This window comes from Lissotriton vulgaris, chromosome 6, assembly GCF_964263255.1.
Source record: "Lissotriton vulgaris chromosome 6, aLisVul1.2, whole genome shotgun sequence".
In the NCBI taxonomy this organism is placed as follows: domain Eukaryota; kingdom Metazoa; phylum Chordata; class Amphibia; order Caudata; family Salamandridae; genus Lissotriton; species Lissotriton vulgaris.
In genome coordinates, this window is record NC_141694.1 from 76,386,583 (window position 1) to 76,404,174 (window position 17,592).

At 43.8% G+C, this 17,592-nt stretch overlaps 1 protein-coding gene across 1 annotated transcript in view; it reads right to left on the bottom strand.

Moving 5' to 3' along the window:
• LOC147706821 (ATP-binding cassette sub-family C member 10-like) overlaps nucleotides 1–17,592 on the bottom strand; it is a 1,330,844-nt gene that overhangs the window by 322,576 nt on the left and 990,676 nt on the right. Inside the window, 1 exon segment of the mRNA XM_086925587.1 lies at nucleotides 4,938–5,281. Within this exon segment, the coding sequence (XP_086781713.1) occupies nucleotides 4,938–5,281 (344 nt within the window).

Sequence of the window (17,592 nt, forward strand, 5' to 3'; positions counted from 1 at the left end):
CTACCTCACCCCTCTCACGTCCACCTCTTTCTATCCATCCAAGGCCCTTCCCTGGGTCTTCTCAGGCCCCAGACACCCTCTGGATCTCCTCAGGCACCAGACACCTGAGGGTCAGTGCTGAGCAAAAAGTCCGACTGCAGCTGGCAAAATCCTGAGTATTCTACCCGCGTTAACGAGAGCTGCCAGGGACACTGCAGCCACTTTTGAAATTAGCACACTTCTAGTTCTAGCAGAGGCAAGAGAAAAGCAGTCAAACACCTGTGCTGAGTGAGGTGGACAAAGAGGGCCCAGTTGTCCGTAATCAGGTGAGGGACTCCTTCAATCTGACTCTGTTCTCTGTTGGAGATAATTGGCAAACACTCAGTTTTCGTTAGTCCGTCCTTGGCGGGACCTTAATGAGCTGTGTTTGTCTTCTGCTTTCAACAGCTGATACCAGGGACCTGACTTCGTCCCTTCAGCTCACAAGCCGCTGCAGAGGGCTCCGAGGGTAGGGTGCATGCAATGGGGAGGCCAGGTTCCCTACCAAAAATTAATGTGTCCTTGTGTAACGCAACAAGTGCTCATGTAAAGCGCTGTGATATCCAACATCTTCGGGTCAAGTTCGCGCTTTATAAAGATCTGTTAAAAAAAGGAGAAAACAATGCTCCATGGTTGAACCAAAAGCTGATGGCACACAGATGTGTACGTGTCAGTAGAATGTCTGTCATGTTGTTTTTATAATATAAAAAAATATAATCTAGTAAAGTGTAGATTGTTTATTATCACCTCCTATGGGACATACTTTTATAAATGTTATTTAGGACACTATTTCTGTTGTACATTTTGTTACTACCATACTACCTGTAGGGACTTTAATCATTGACTCCTTTTAAGAAGGCAGTAGCTTGAATGATAAAGAATGAAATTAATCTGTGAGTGAGTTTGAGTGAATACTCAGAGCTTTGCAACATCTGTAAGATCATAATGGTAGATGAAGCACTTCTTTAACTGCATTACATTGATCAAATTGTTCACGGTCCAAGACAGCACACAAGACACCAATGGTTATTTTCTTGTAGTTTGGGGCTATTGGTCCTTTTACAGATCCTGAGCATTCATTGTTTGACCTTGCTTTATTAATACAAGTTAAAAGTCAGCCACAATGTTGTCATGTTTGTGTATTAATTAAAGCAGTATTGGCTTGTAGTAAATATATTAAAGATCATAATATTGCTACATTAGGCACGCATGACATGACAAAATGTAATGTTGCATGATTTTCAAAAATATAATTTCTTTCCTGCCTGTCTTGGAATCTGCATGCATGCATCCATTTTATATCATGACATGTGAGTATCTCTGAAACATCCCTCTACACAGTGAATATGGCTGCAGCAAGTCATAATTGGGTGCAAAACAGAAAGGTCATTTAATTCTAATAAAAGTAGTCAGAGTGCATGCAAGAAATAGGTCCTGGGTTTCAGATAGGCAATGAGGTCAACATTGCTGATGTGTAATGGATGCTGTAAAGCTTCTCTTGGCAGGATTGTTGTTGGTGGAACTGTTCCTGATGGAGTTACTGCTGCTATGTTGTAATATATTGGTGGTAATACCCAATACGCTAATTCCGCTCTCAATAATTCTAATAATAATAATTCTGGTAATTGAGGATGTTTCCTGCTTCCGCCGTGAATGAGTGGAATCCCCACATCAGGCTAGGAGCTGCGCCTTTTAAAGAGCACGTAATAACGAAATGTAGTTGTATTGTAATTGCATTTATATAGCTTTTAATACCCCTTACACATTGTTAAAGCTCTGGGGTTGCAGAGTACCATGATACCCACAATAAAGGTAGTAGTTAGTTTAGTGCTTAATATTGTTGTACATTTGTTGGGTATGGGATTACTCTTGTGCTCTGAGGATTCCGATGCGACAAAGTGAGGCCCACCGGCTGGTGCGGATAGCTGATCTTGAGTGCCAGATACCTCAGCCGGAGGCAGACTACCACCGTAGTGACACAGAGGAGATCCGCCACCGCCTGGCTGTCGCTTGCGCTGATCTGAGACAGATCTCCCCTGAGCAGGCGAATCAGTGCTGGAGGGCCTCGACCCAGAAACTGTACTAATCAGGTGATAAATCAGGCAAGTAGTTATATTGGTTAGCGACCGCCCAGCATCTCTGACAGGGTGGTGCCTGCGGTTTGGGACTCATATGGTTGTCTCCGGGAGGGGCTGCCTGATATTGCACTAGGTTTTGCGGATTTCCATCAAGCTCTGTTTGCCCGAGGCACGCAGTGCTCATCAAAGGTAGAACATCTCATTCTCTTTGATTTTCCACAACCGTCCGTTACCGATTGTATATCCTGGGAATTAGAGCAACCCCTCACTGTAGAGAAAATTGGCTCTACCATGACGGCTTTGCAATCCGGAAAAACAGCAGGCCCAGATGGTTACCCCATTGAGTATAATGAGCAACTTCTCGACATTTTGACCCCCCAGCTCCTCAATGTGTATGCTGCCGCAATACAGCGAGGCTCCTTTTCACCAGATCTGGACTGTACCACAAACGTGGTTATCCCTAAGGAGGGCCTTCCCAGGGACCAATGTTCATCCTACCATCCCATCTCTTTTATCAACGCTGACATTAAGATATATGCCAAAGCCTTAGCGATCCGCCTGACCGCGCTCTCCCTTATCTGATTAACCAGATCGATGTGGGTTCATGCTGGGTCGGAAGACCCGCCACTGTATACGCAGAGTGCAGGTGCATCTCTCTCAAACACAGGATTTAGATGACACATTAGCCCTTTTGCTTCTTGATTTTTCTACGGCCCTTGTCTCTGTCTACTGGGACTTTTTGGACGCAGTCCTCCTGTGGGCGGGCCAGGGAACTATATCTGATGATCCGTCTCCTTTACTGTAACCCGACGGCCCAAGTACAGGTCAAAGGAGCCTTATCCACCCCCTTTCTCATCGGACGGGGTACGCACTAGGGCTGCCCACTTTCTCCCCTATTTTTCGCCGTTGCGATAGAGCCTTTGTCGCGTCTTATCAGGTGCAACACGTGAGGGTAGATGGCTTTGAGGACCACAGAGCATTATATGCGGATGACATTCTCCTGTTTCTAGGGGACCCTTAGACCTCTGGACCTTGATGCTTGGAAATCCTTTACCTATATGGCGATGCATCAGGCCTCCAAATGAATGCAAGCAAATCCAATTTGGTGGAGCCGAGGGGAGTTGCAGAGTGGCAATCCTGGTGCCCTGACATCCCCACCCAACACAATTCTTTTAAGTACTTGGGGATTCATGCATCTCACCTCGCCGATCTAACATGTGCTCTTAACTTCTGGGGGCTTCCTCAAGCTCTTGATCGGGGCCTACACCGTTGGCCCACCCTACCCCTTAATCTTTTGGGGCGCATTGCATTGTTCAAAATGGTGTGTCTCCCCTGCTATTTATATGTCCTGGGGAATTATCCATATCCCATTCCCCACAGTTTGTTCCACTCCCTGATTTCCAAATGTATGCATTTTGTTTGGGTGGGAGGGCGTCATAGGGTTGCCTTTAAATCGGCCAGTAAGTCCCCTATGATTGTTGCCTCAGAATGTCTGATCCATACCTTTACTACTTGGCATCGCATTTGGAACCAATTAATTACTGGTTTATGGGTGGTTGGGATGATCAAGCTTATCGTCTGGTGCTCCATCTTGTGGGCTTTGAGGATCTAATGGACCTCCTCTATGGAGCACGGTTGCCCCTGAAATAACCTTCTTGGATGCGAATATCCCTCCTTTGCTGGAGTGCAGCCTTACGTCTTATTCAATGGGATTGCCGTCTGACTGGTATGAGACCCTATGGCAGGGTACATGGCTCTGACACCTCTCTGCCTTGGAAGGTTCCCCCCACTGGGACCGGATTGGTATTTCTTACTTAGGCGGCGTGTATAAAGGGGACAAGTTAATGTCCTTCCAGGACCTGAAAGATCAATAGCTCATTTGCTACTTTTCCGCTTCCTTCAGCTGCGACATGCCTTACGATCACATTTCTCCCTTGACACGGCCCTCCTCAAATACAGTCCACTTGAAGCCAAACTCTTCTTGGGGCGCTTGGGGAAAGGTGCCATCTCACTGATCTTTCGCTCATTGGACATTCATGCCCCATATGCTTTGATCTGTTTAACCACAAATGGGAACGCTGGGTGGGGGGAACTTTAATAGGACAACTGGAGGGAGGTGTGTCTCTAGCCCTGCAAATTGGTAATCTCTTACTGTATGCACCTGATCCAACAGTACTATTTTCATGTGGCTTACCTCTCCCCACGCCGCCACACCGGATGTCTCCCAATGCATCAATCACTTGTGGGCGATGTGCATTCTCAATGGCAGATTCTTTTCATATGGCGTGGGTTTGCCTGGTGCTGCACCCCTTTTGGGACGAGGTGGATCAGGAGATCTCGGTGGTCCTCAGGCGCTTTCTGGATTTGAATCCGTGCTCTGCACTGCCGGGGTTGATGGAGGTGCTTGGATGTACGCAGGCTGAGCAAATGTTTATTGGGGTGGCCAAAAGGGATGCGGCCCGCGCATGGTATCAGCCAACACCCCCCTCGATCTTGTGTTGGCGCCGGGGTGTAGATTAGTGTGCTCAGAAGGAAAAACATGAACGAGTGTTGGGGAAATGGTACTCATTTCATGAGCTACTGTTGTGATGTACCTATTCTCATCTCCTGAAGTGTTGCCATGTCTTGAGATGTCACTTTAGGCACAGCCTTTTCTGTATGCACCAATAAATACCTGTGCCGTAAAATTTGTAATAAAGTTGATTATTTAAAAAAAAGGTCTCTGGAATGCTACAGAACAAATACCAATTATTCACCTGAGGTTCACGTCAGTGAGCTATTCAGTATTTCATCAAGTGCCAACAGGAAACATGCAAGAACTGAATTGTCAGAGTCGCTTACCTGCTGGTGGCTCGGGTGGCACGAATGATGGTCAGCCCAGTCAGGGTCTCGGAGAAGTGGGTGTAGATGGGGGACAAGGTGATGCTGCAAAGTCGTTTCAGCTCCCGCGAGGTGTAGCGGTAGTACTGCTGGATATAGAAGTAGAGGGCTGCCAGCGGCACCAGGACTAGAATGATCCATGGTAGCCCATAGCTTATCATCACAACCTTGCCCATCAGGCTGAATAAAGACATTAGGAAAATATTGAGGTAATAGGCGAGGTTGTCATCAGCGAAGTATAAGTCGGATGAGAAACGGTTAATAATTCGGCCCATCGGAGTAGTGTTAAAGAAGGTCATAGTCGCCTAGTAACAAGAAAGAAACATTACTGTGAAAAACTTGTCTTTGAGCTATACTTAGAGAACAAAATAGTCATACAATCCATCCTGTACAAAAAGAGCCCATTTTGATGGTCTAAATCATTAACCATTTTGGTGAGTGTACCTCATATATTCCCAAAAAGGAGATTACAGTGGTTTGAAAATGCTTTTCTTAAGGTTTGTGAATATATTGGGGGATGAGGAACCAAGTTAGTGATGATGTCTCAAAAGTGTGCATTAAAATGGAACTTAGTGACCTATTTATAATACGTTTTCTAGAATTCTCTAGACTACAGGAGTCAATATCCTGGCCCCCTGTAATTAAAGACTCAGTCAATGCACCAATCCACACCAGAATATCAGTTGGGCTGCAGCCAATACACAACCCATTGAGCACCATTTGCCTTAAGATGTGCTTCTGGTAATGATCTGTATCAAGAAATGAGACAGGGACACTAAGTGGAAATCCAAATCGTCTTTCATAAATGAATCACACACTTGAGTAGCAACAGGGAACAGAATTTGCATGTTAAGACATTTTTATTTTTAAATGCTAATTCTAGTGCCTAGTACATGATTTGTAACCTCACAGGATATAAACAATACAGCACAGTGTTAATGAACGAATTCTGTGTTACACCAGGAAATACTGTAATGTGGTATTATATTTACCTCTAAGCACCATACTAGTTCTAGCATGTTAGGAAACAACTAGCCTACCTTGAGTTTCGCAGGCAGCGCGCACTCAATGCCTGATTCAGAACAGCAGGGCTTATTGTTCTGTCTGAACAGCAAGCCTGCTATGTCTGTCACAGAGCAGCTGTGTCTCAAAGAATAAAACATAGCCGCTTGAGTAGCGGGTGAAGGTCACTTGTCACCGTACAGTGACCTTCGATTAAGTTGGTGCTGAAGTTGTGCTCATCCTGTCTTGATAGTGCTAGAGCTGCGAAGATCTACACTCTAATATGTAGTCCATTAGGCTCAGATCTATAATACTTTCAGCAGAGTCCTATTAAAGGCTGGTAGAATAAAGAGTCAGTAATAAGCTGTGCAATGCTTTTTCAGCTATTTCAAATTATTAAAAAATATTCTTTATGGAAAGCAAAACATATCATGCAATTTCTAATCTTGTAGAAGACTCGGCGTTCTACACATAGGCAATGACGGACAGAGCGGGGCCTCCATCTTCCTGAGCAGGGTCCTGGAGAGGTGAGGTCTAGTCCCCGGGTAACCTGGATGTGAGACACACCAGTTTTGACACGGAGGAGCATGAATATGGACTAAAATGTCCATTTATATCCTTTACATTTGAACAATAACATTTCATTAGTTTTCTTTATTCTTTGCATTCACAACAGCAGTAGCAAATCATTCAAACAGAGGCCCAGAAGAAAGCCTAGGGACACTATTCCCCCAGAGGCTGAAACATGTTGGCCCTTTTTGGTAGTCAAATATTTGTTTGAGACTGCCGTTTCTTGCACTGTTCTTGTTTTTAATTAGAGAGTAAAACAGTCTACAGAATAAAATGTCCTTTTTCTGTCTTTGCCACTCTATTTTATTTCACCACGCTCTTCTTTTTTTGCACTGCACTGATTCCCATATTTATTCTATCTACTTCTTGGTCAGCACAGTGATTGTGGGCTAGACTCACGGACTCCTGTTGGAGAGTGGGAGTGGAGATGGTCTCAATGATCTAGAGACAGACCGCCCCACGGCCATGGATGACCAGATGAGAATATAGATTATCACAAGACATTTGATGGGAATCCATTTTTATTGAGTCTCACTGATAATCACCTGTGTTCTCGATCATAGTTCGTTGTCGCGCACTTTACGTTTAGGCTCATTAGGAATTTCTGTATTCTTAACTGATTTAATTACAGTAGGGCCTATCGAATGGATGAATAGATCCATTTTTCTTAGACCCCAGGTTCTCTGGTTGTATTATGATTGTTGTATGGGGATACGAACCAAGGCAGGTCTCTAAATATCCCTTGGACCCTCCTTTCTCTGTGTGTTATGATATGTTTCTAATGGATAACAATGATAAGGATATGCTTCAGCAGAGATTTTAAAATAACATAAATGCATATTTACGTGTAACAGTCAAAGGACCAAACAACATGCTAAGAATGTGGATTTGATGAAATCACAGGTAAACATTTCTTGATTTATTTAAAAAGTTTTGTACAGCAAGAACATGACCCTAGAGGGTATCAGAGTCCAGAAGAGTTGCGCACACATAGGGGAGACAATTGTGGCAAAACAGCAGCAATGTACATAAAATAACAACAGGTATGTGATGAAGTACTAGTGGAGGGAATAATAACCATAACATTGCAAAATATCATAAGTAAGCAGAGGTGCAGACAAGGAAGGCAGAAGAACATGTGAGTAAGTAAAGCCAGAAGCATCGCATGACATTAGATAAGGAGGAACAGGTCTAACAGCAGTGCTGCAAAATCAGCCCCCACTGTAACAAAAGTGGGAGTGGTGCTTCTAAATAGCACCCCTCTTCCCCCCACCCCACTCCTAGTGCCTGTCGAGCAGCAGTCTGCCAGGGCTGGATGCTGTTCCCAGTCCGGCCCTGCTGAGAACCAGAGTCTGCATGAAACCATTGAATGTCCGCACCGCCCAGCACTGACTCCCTCTGGGCAGACTGAGGGCTGCTGTCAGTGAACTGGTGTAGGGGGAGAGCTACAGAAGCAGTGATGCTCTTACCTGGTTAGTAACTCCTGGATTGGTTGCAGGTAAGTCCTTCACTCTGGCTCTCCCTTGTTTGCCCAGTACTTACATCAGCACAGAGGCATTCAGTCTCCACAGACAGGCACATCATTGCAGCTCCTCCTTTCCTGATAGTAGTGTTGTATTTAAGTCTAGTGTTTCTTTTCAATGGGATTGGGTATCAGCTTCTTGGGACAACATATATACTCTAATGGCAGGTCTCTAGTCTGCACCAGTGTTTTAAAACACTTGCTAAATTAATGTTATTTTTCATTATTCCTTAATTGGATATGTGTACTGGTGTAAATAAGATACAAATGTACTTAATCAGCTGTTCCTCTTCCAATCGTCCACTAACAAGGACAGGGCCTGAGGACTCAAGCTGTACTCATCAGTAAAGCTTTCACTTCCTTTCTGAAGGACACTGTTGATGGAATCAGTCTAGTTTCCGCAGGTAGGGAGTTCCAGATTCTCGGGGCAATACCTGAGAAGGATCGATTGTAAGTTTTCATATTTTTATAAAATGTCTTTGGTTTAAACAACAAGGTACTGGAGCTCCTGAATGAACGGACACCACCGGAAAGTTATAGCTTATTTGCAAGGTACAGAGGAGTGTTGAAATGAAGTGCTTTGTGGGTCATGCAGGCAAGTTTTAGTTGAATCCTTAATTCGAAAGGTAGCCAATTTAAAGATTTCAAATCTGGGGAAAAGTGGTTGGTTTTCTTGAAGCCTGTGATGAGCCTTGCAGCAGCATTCAGTGACACCCTGAGAGGGACTACACAAATGGGAGTCTAGAGGGAAAGACAAGCAGAACTAGGACGCCCTCCACTCTAAAAGCTAATAAACAACACCAGTCCTAATTCTCATGGCAATATTCATTTGCTGGACTGTAAACATCCATGGTCGAAATTCGTTATCCACGGGATCTCTTTCATCTAAAGAAAATCCTAAGATGTTTCAATCTATTGCCTCTTTAAAATAACAACCTCTCTGATTGATACAAACAGGACAGCACAGACAAAAAATGTGTGAAAAAGCGAGATGGCACCTCACGGGCGCACCACCAATGGGACCCCTGGTTGGTACTCACCAGGATGGCCCTGTTCTCATCATCGGTGCCATCAAGCTAAAACCAAAAACGTGTCTCGAACCTCAAAAATAAAAGGACAGTGGATGGTGCAGTGGACACAACTTATATGTGACAAAACTGACAACATGTAACATTTAACATATAAGTCACTGAGCAACTGGGGCCATAAACTTTTATTCTCATTCCCTTCTCTGTTGCAAAGCAGTGAACACACATATACTAAAAAAGAAGAGAGAAAATACTACCAATCGATTCACTCTCTACTTACAGCCGACATGTTTCATTGCCTTTGATTTTTTGGCAATTTCTTCAGGGCAATACATTTTAAATGCCACTGCAAGAGACACTGAAGCTTGGGTGCCTGCATGCAGATTTGTCTCTCATACCAGTGATGTAGTTATGCTAAAATCGGAATCCAGCTCCCTTAGGTGAGCATGGTCCTTACTCCCCGTTTCAAGAAAGTTACGGTGTCAGAGTAGCGGTCGGCGTCCTCCGAACAGGGTTCGAGGGTTGAGAGGACGCCGACCGCTACTCTGACACCGTAACTTTCTTGAAACGGGGAGTAAGGACCATGCTCACCTAAGGGAGCTGGATTCCGATTTTAGCATAACTACATCACTGGTATGAGAGACAAATCTGCATGCAGGCACCCAAGCTTCAGTGTCTCTTGCAGTGGCATTTAAAATGTATTGCCCTGAAGAAATTGCCAAAAAATCAAAGGCAATGAAACATGTCGGCTGTAAGTAGAGAGTGAATCGATTGGTAGTATTTTCTCTCTTCTTTTTTAGTATATGTGTGTTCACTGCTTTGCAACAGAGAAGGGAATGAGAATAAAAGTTTATGGCCCCAGTTGCTCAGTGACTTATATGTTAAATGTTACATGTTGTCAGTTTTGTCACATATAAGTTGTGTCCACTGCACCATCCACTGTCCTTTTATTTTTGAGGTTCGAGACACGTTTTTGGTTTTAGCTTGATGGCACCGATGATGAGAACAGGGCCATCCTGGTGAGTACCAACCAGGGGTCCCATTGGTGGTGCGCCCGTGAGGTGCCATCTCGCTTTTTCACACATTTTTTGTCTGTGCTGTCCTGTTTGTATCAATCAGAGAGGTTGTTATTTTAAAGAGGCAATAGATTGAAACATCTTAGGATTTTCTTTAGATGAAAGAGATCCCGTGGATAACGAATTTCGACCATGGATGTTTACAGTCCAGCAAATGAATATTGCCATGAGAATTAGGACTGGTGTTGTTTATTAACACCCTGAGAGGGGCCAGTCTGTACCTGGAAGAACGCAGAGGTTTGTATTGACATATTTCAGAGATGACTAATGCTTCTTGCACAGCGGAGGTGAAGTCATCCGGGAAGGAAGGGTTTTGATTTCCTTAGGATGCTCAATTTCAAGTTTGATCCTTTGGGAGATGTGCTGATATGATCCTGCATGTTCAAGTTCTTATCCAGCACTATTCCCAAGGATCTTGTGAAGTCTATGATGTGTGGTGTGCAGTTGAGAGCGGAGGGATTTTTCAAATATTTCTCCACAATGGGGGCTTGCTTGTGGTGAGATAGGAGGAATTCCGTTTTGAGGGCGTTCAGTTTGAGATGGTTGAAGGGAACCAGTTTTGGGTTGTGTGCAGGGTTCCATCGAGTGTCTTGATATCGTCTGGAGAACAGGTTTTCATGCACAACTGGGTGTCATACATGTGATACTGGATGTTAGATGCTTTGAGGATTTTAGTAAGAGGTACAAAGAATAGGCTGAAAATTGTGGGTGAGAGAAAGGGCCCTTGGGGAACCCCTTGAGTGCATGGACTGGGATTGGAGAGGGTTAGATTGGTTTTAGCTTTCTGAGTTTTGTTAGGAAGAAAAGAGGTAAACCATTTTAGTACTGAGCCGGAGAGTTCCATCCTACGTTCTTGAAGGCTCAGGAGATTGTCATGTTAGACAGTGTCAAAAGCTGATGAGAGGTTGAGTAGGATTAATAGGCAGGATTAGTTCCGGTCAAGCAATGTAAGAGCGTTGTCGACTATATGAGTGATGACTGTTTCGGTGCTATGGCCCTGACGGAAGCCCAATTGGAATCGATCAAGAAGTTGGAATTCCTCAATGTGGATACACAGTTGTACATGAACACATTTCTCAAGGAGTTTTGCCAGAGTAGATATGTTTGTGATTGGTCGGAAGTTATTTAGATCCTCTGGGTCAGCTGTTGGTTTTTGAGAATAGTAAAAACCAGGCCAAACTTTAGGCAGTCAGGAATCTCACCTTGAAGTAGGGAGGCATTCATAATCTTGGTCCAGATTGGAACTAGTGTCCTTATCATTTCTTTAAAGAAATTGAAGGGAAGTGGATCATTGAAGTGATTTGAGGGTTTCAGAGCAAAAAGAATGTTGACAATGGATGGGTCATAGAAGTGTGAGAATTGACTCCAAAAGGCATTGTTTTTGGGGCAGTGACATGCAACTAGATGGGGCTGTTAAGGTAGCGGTGATTCTGGTAGGAATGATAAATCTTTCGGCCAGACCTTAAATCACATTTGGTCTTGTTAGAGTTTTTAGGAAAGAAGGCGGAAAAGTCCTTGCAGTTTGGTTGCGGTTCTGATGTGTTTATTGTACATACTCCTTCTCAATCTTAAAAGCTTAAGGAGTTCAATAGATGGAGATGATCTCGATGAGCGTTCTGCTACTCTCCGATCGTGTCTGTCTGAGTTTAGGCTGTCATTGAATCATTGAACCATGGTTTGGAGTCTTTGTTGGAATTTCTTTTTTGTTTTAAGGGGGCAATTGCATCCAGGACTTTCAACATGGAGTTGTTGTAGTGCTTAGTGAGTTTGTGGACGTCTGACATGAACGTAGGAGGAGGCAAGGATAAGTTGCAAGTTGCAATTCACATTTGCATTTTGCAGCAAACTTTTCCTGTGTCTCTGTTTCTTGGGTTGGAGTCTTTTGGTGTTCCATCGTTCAAAGATGAGGAAGGTGATATAGTGGTGATCCTACCAGTCACAAGGGGCAATCAATCCCAGCTGAATGGAGTTGGGATTTGCGATGATTAGATTGAGAGTCGAGCCTAAGTCATGCGTTGAGCTGTCACAGAATTAATTCAGGTTGAGGTGCGCTAGGAAGTTTTTAAGACTATTCACAGCCTAATCATTTGGGTCATTCCAATGTAGATTGAAGTCTCCCAGGACGATCTGGGGACAATGGAGACCCAAGAAGGATGAGAGGGTTTCCATAGTTTGTTCGATCAGAGGGAGGTTGTCTCCTGGAGGATGGTAAAAGATGTGTTTGCTAATGATGTCTATGCAGAGATATTCACAAGATGAGAGAATTGCAGAGAAAGACTGCTTTGCAGAGAGACTGTTATTGCATATACAGACGATGCCTCCACCGGATTTCTTAGTTCTATCAAGTCTGATAATGTTGTGGCTGGGAGGAACTAGGATGTCATGGACAGGTCCTGAGGAGTCATTAAGCCAAGTTTTGTTGAGAATTAGGTAGAGTTTCTGATCTAAGATGAGGTCAGCGATGTCCGTGGCATGTTTCACAGCTGATCTACAGTTGAGCAACATGCATTTCAGGTGTGTTTTGGCATCTGTGGGCGTAGGTGGTGTAATGTGTACTTGCATAAGGTTAGCAGTGTTTAAGGTATTATAGTTATGTCTGGGAGCTCTATACGGGTCAAGTGGAATAGTTTGAATAGGCCCCGGTATGACTGGGTAATGACTAGTGGTTCTAGGAGGATTTAGTGGCGTAGTTTGAGTGGCTCCAGGTGTGACTGGGTTGGCCGACTGAGTGGAGTTGTAGGTTAGGAGAAGGGAGAGAATGTCTGGGACAGATAAGTGGTTCTTGGATCTAATGGGTTTGGAGGGGGCGTTAGGGCAGGGAATGGTACTCCTTTCCGGGCGGGAGATGTCTGCTTAGCGTCACTTCTCAAATCATAGGGAAGAGTTTTTGAGTTGGTATTTTAGGGAATTAGTTGGACAATTACAAGATCAGCTACGGAGCCTTGTTGGACGATAAATCGAATGCCTGCTCTCAGGTGAGGTTTATGAGCTTTTGTATGTCAGTTTTGAGTTTTTTAAGCTCCCCATTGATTTCCTTAAGTCTAGATGCGGGACAGGGTTGAGGATCAAAGATCTTAGAACGGAGAGGGGCCATTCTCGAGGGTGGAAGTAGGCATGGCACACAAATGGGGACGATATGGAGAAGGGCTGTCCCCTGAGGAAGAATTCAGGCGGTATTGATCAGATGGGAGAAACGGGGGGAATGTTTTGGAGTGGTGAAGAAGCTTGGGTGGTAGAGGAGTTAGGTTCAAGCATTGGGGAATCGCAAGGGAGTGAAGTGTATTGCTGTTATTGTGGTTAGAGAGATCAGACTTCATGGTGGAGAAGGGGTGAGCCTGTGGCACAGATATATGCAAGATAGCATTATCTAGGTTAGAGCAATGAGGTATGGGTATGGATGGAGGAGGTGCTCGAGAGGTTATCAATGCTATGGCTATCAGTGAACCCAGCCATCAGAGATTGAAGGTGGCGATATCTGGGTTGTCGGACAAGTTGGGTGAGTCAGTGCATCCTCAATGCGGTGGAGCTAAGGACATATATGTGTTGTTCAAGGTAGCAGGGGGTGTCCTCAGGTGAGTGGGGCTATGTAAGGAGACTTCTGGAGGTCCTGAGGAATGGGTGAGGGGCTAGAGTCCATTGAAGGTTTGAGAGGGTCACTATGATTAAGGGAATGTTTAAAGACGGAGAAACTTTCATCAAAGATTCATAAATTACGATCAGCGACTTCTATGAGGATAGTCCCATTGTTGTAGATGAATATGGTAGCAGTCGCTCTGAGTGCGGGTGACGGGGCTGCCGAGATCCTTCAGCTATGAGGACATTTCTTAGCAAAGGAGATCCTGAGTAGTGAGTAGAAAGCTTTCCTTCACTGGGCTCTTCTTTTAATACAGGAAATCAGATTTCTTGTTATAGCTCCTTTATTTAGGCAGAAACATGGATCAGAGATAAGGGTTTCTTGATTAGATTTAAGCAATCTGTGTTTGAGGGATTTTGCGATGTTTTTTGATAGGTTGGGTGGGTAATTAATTATGCAACGATTCAGACCTAGCCACTCCAGCTTGGAGTACGGACCTGTCTGTGCACAGGAGGACATGATTTAGAATCTATATGCGCCACATGAGATAATGAAGAGCTGTATGAGTGACCAAAGTTGTTACAGTAGTAGAATATGACTTTTATTTTGATGTAGTGCAAAGACTCCCCAGTGAGGTAGCTCGGGCGGTTGACAGAAAAGACCCTAGCCGTTCCAAGATGGCTGACACCTTGGGATAATGAAGAGCTGTGTGAGTAGACAAAGTTGTTACCATAGTAAGGAGGTGAGTGAAGAACATCACAGGAGGTTGTACAGTGATTCCCCAAGTGTTGAGTGTTAAACGTAATGAGAATTCAGGTGGACAGCAGCATAAACCCACATCTTACAAGATGGTTATTGAGATCCGAGGAGGTAGCAGTAGTGTGCTATGTTATTCCAAGGTGGCCACCATAATAGTATAGAGAGGAGCTGAGTGAGTAGTCTAAGCTGGATCTATGGATACCAGAGAGAAGAGTATCTAAGATGGGCGTCCTGCTAACAGAGAGAGGAGCAGTGTGGAGAGTAAAATGGATGTCAGGGCCAGATACTGAACTAACATGTTTCCTATCAAAATAAAAGATCCGTGCAGGGAAAAAAACTGAGCATATGTAAAATTCCCAGAATGATATAAAGATGGATGCATTAAATACATTGCTGTGCAGGACTATATATGAGTGTGAAGTTGCAGCAAACAAACTTGACCTTCATTACGGAATAGGGGTTGAAATGATTTTTGAAACAGCATCAAATGAGTTGGACAATGTTGATCCAGATGTGGATCTAACGGAGGATGCTGATGTAGCACCTATGTATTGATGTATGTTTGCAATGGTGGCTCCTCTGCTAAGGCGAAAGAGCAGTGCCCCACTGCCTTTAGCAGTGCAAAGAAGGCAAAATTAAATAACAACATGATATTGTTCTCATTGTATTTTTTCTGGTGAAGCAGGATTTAAAGCGGGGCGGGGCTTGGCTGTCTAAGTAGCCAGCAGGGAGAGGAGGAAATCTGTGCACTAAGTTTGCATAATGGTTGGCCGGCCCCCAGGCTGTAATGCACAGCCTGGTGGGGAACATGCACAGGTCTGTCTGAGTGCCGAACCACAGCACTCAGACCAATCACAAAGATGCATTGTAGCATTGTGATTGGCTTAGGGGAGCATGTTTGTGTTTCCTGTTCCGGCTGGACCAAGCAGACAATGGCGATGATGGAGGAGAGTTGGCAGCTTTGTAAGGCAAGTGCTATTTATTTTTCAAACCCCTCTACCAGCCGCGATTGTATGTCTATAAAGAAACCCTGCTTAAAACTATGCAGAAAAGTTTGACCTCAATTGATTCCAAAATAGTTGCCCTAAACACCTGCATCAGCTCTATGGCTTCCAAAATTGATAAACACAAAGATAGATTGACAAAGGCAGAACAGAGAATTACCACCATAAGAGCAAGGAACAACTATTCATGATGACTAAAGAGCTCTCACTTATCAAGGCCAAGAATAAAGATCGTGAGGCCAGACCACAAAGACATAACAGTCACATCCTAGGTGTGGCTGAAACAACAAGTGCAGGAAAAATGGAGACCTTTGTGGAGGCCCTATCAGTGACAATAATTGGGCCTGAAATCTTCTCCAAACTATCTGTGGTGGAGAGAGAGCATAGATCATTGGCAACACGCATGCAACAGGGGCACCTGGCATAATAGCCTGGCTCCTGAACTAAGTAAATAGGGTCACAGCACTGAAACTGATGAGAGAAAAGAAGGAGCTTAAATAAAAAGCAAGTATGGTATCGCTATATGCATACTTCACAGTGGCTGTACAGGCGGTCTCCCAAGCTACAGATAATATACAGAGGCAAAGTACATTTTACTACAGAGCCGCATTTAGCAATGGCGTTCCTCAATAATTGTAAAGATGGACACACACAATTGTGCAAAAGGAGAACTGGTACTTTACTCAAACATTCTAACAAAAGGGACAGGGTTCAGTATTTATAGAGAATAATAGATCGCTCTTGTGATTCACACACATATTAATCTATTGTTATACTCATTTTGTTATGGGGAAACACTCATCCATTGATCAATATATCATCCCAACACTTTAAAACACAGCCCTCTCTAATTGTATAAGTGGAAAATTGATCTTCTCAATGTTTGTATACTAGGCAAAACTTTTTCATCATTAACACAAAGACAAACATTCCAATTATATCAACAGGTTCAGCGTATGACATTACTCATGACTCCATTCCTTGCCACATTCTCTCTCAATTCAAAGTAACTTGGTTTACATAAGAAAAGATATGGTTTATAGAGAGATATCGTGATGTGAACCAATCAAGAAAAAAGGAAAAGGGAAAAAAAGGGAAGTAGTCCACTGTGAGCCAAATGTATGCAAATTAAATTTTGGAATATATAATATGCTAGTTACCAAAATGGAAAAAAGGAGATATAACGTAAGAATGAGAGGAGTAATAACCAACATGGAGAACAAATTGCAGTTTTTTATAAAAAAGATAAGGTCTGAGGAAAATTGTGGATTTTCTGCCAGAATCAACAAGAAACTCCTCTGCAAACTCCATACCATCTAGAGCCCCGCAGCCAGACTAATCCTCGATATCCCAAGGCACAACTACATCACCCAACACCTGCGTTGGCTCCCAGTTGAAAGAAGGATAACTTTCAAGATGCTCACGCACACATACAAGACCCGTTACAACATCAGACCTCAACAACCACCTTTCCTTCCACGCACCCAGGACAAACCTACGATCTGCCGACCTAGCCACCGTCTCATGCTTCTAGATGAACAAAGTGGGTGTAAGGTCCTTCTCCTACCTTGCAGCCAAGACATGGAACAAGCTCCCCCTCCACCTAAAGACCTCAAGACCTGACTCTTTGAATGACCCCAACGAAGCGGCACCCTCCCTCCAGCACCTTGAGACCCTAACGGGTAAGTAGAGCGCTTTACAAAACAGTGATTGATTGATTAGAGAACCAACAATAATAGGGTTTATAGTAAAAAATATATATTACAAAGGGAGAATTTGGGAGGATTAATGAATTTTGCAAGAAATAGAGTCATGAGTAATGTTATACACGGATGGCCCGATTCACAAAGGTAAAAAGAGACAAAAGTCTAACCTTACGGTGAAATAAAGGAAGTGTTCACTACTATAGAAAATGTTATGCCGCATGCAGACACATAAATCATACAGAAATTCACACATATCTTGACAAGACAGCGGTCTGATAGCTCCTCCCCCCAGACGCAGTGCTCGTGCCCGTCCACTAGCCATAAGTGGAGGAGGGCAAGGTTGCAGCTGGACAACACAGCAATAGAATGGCTGAA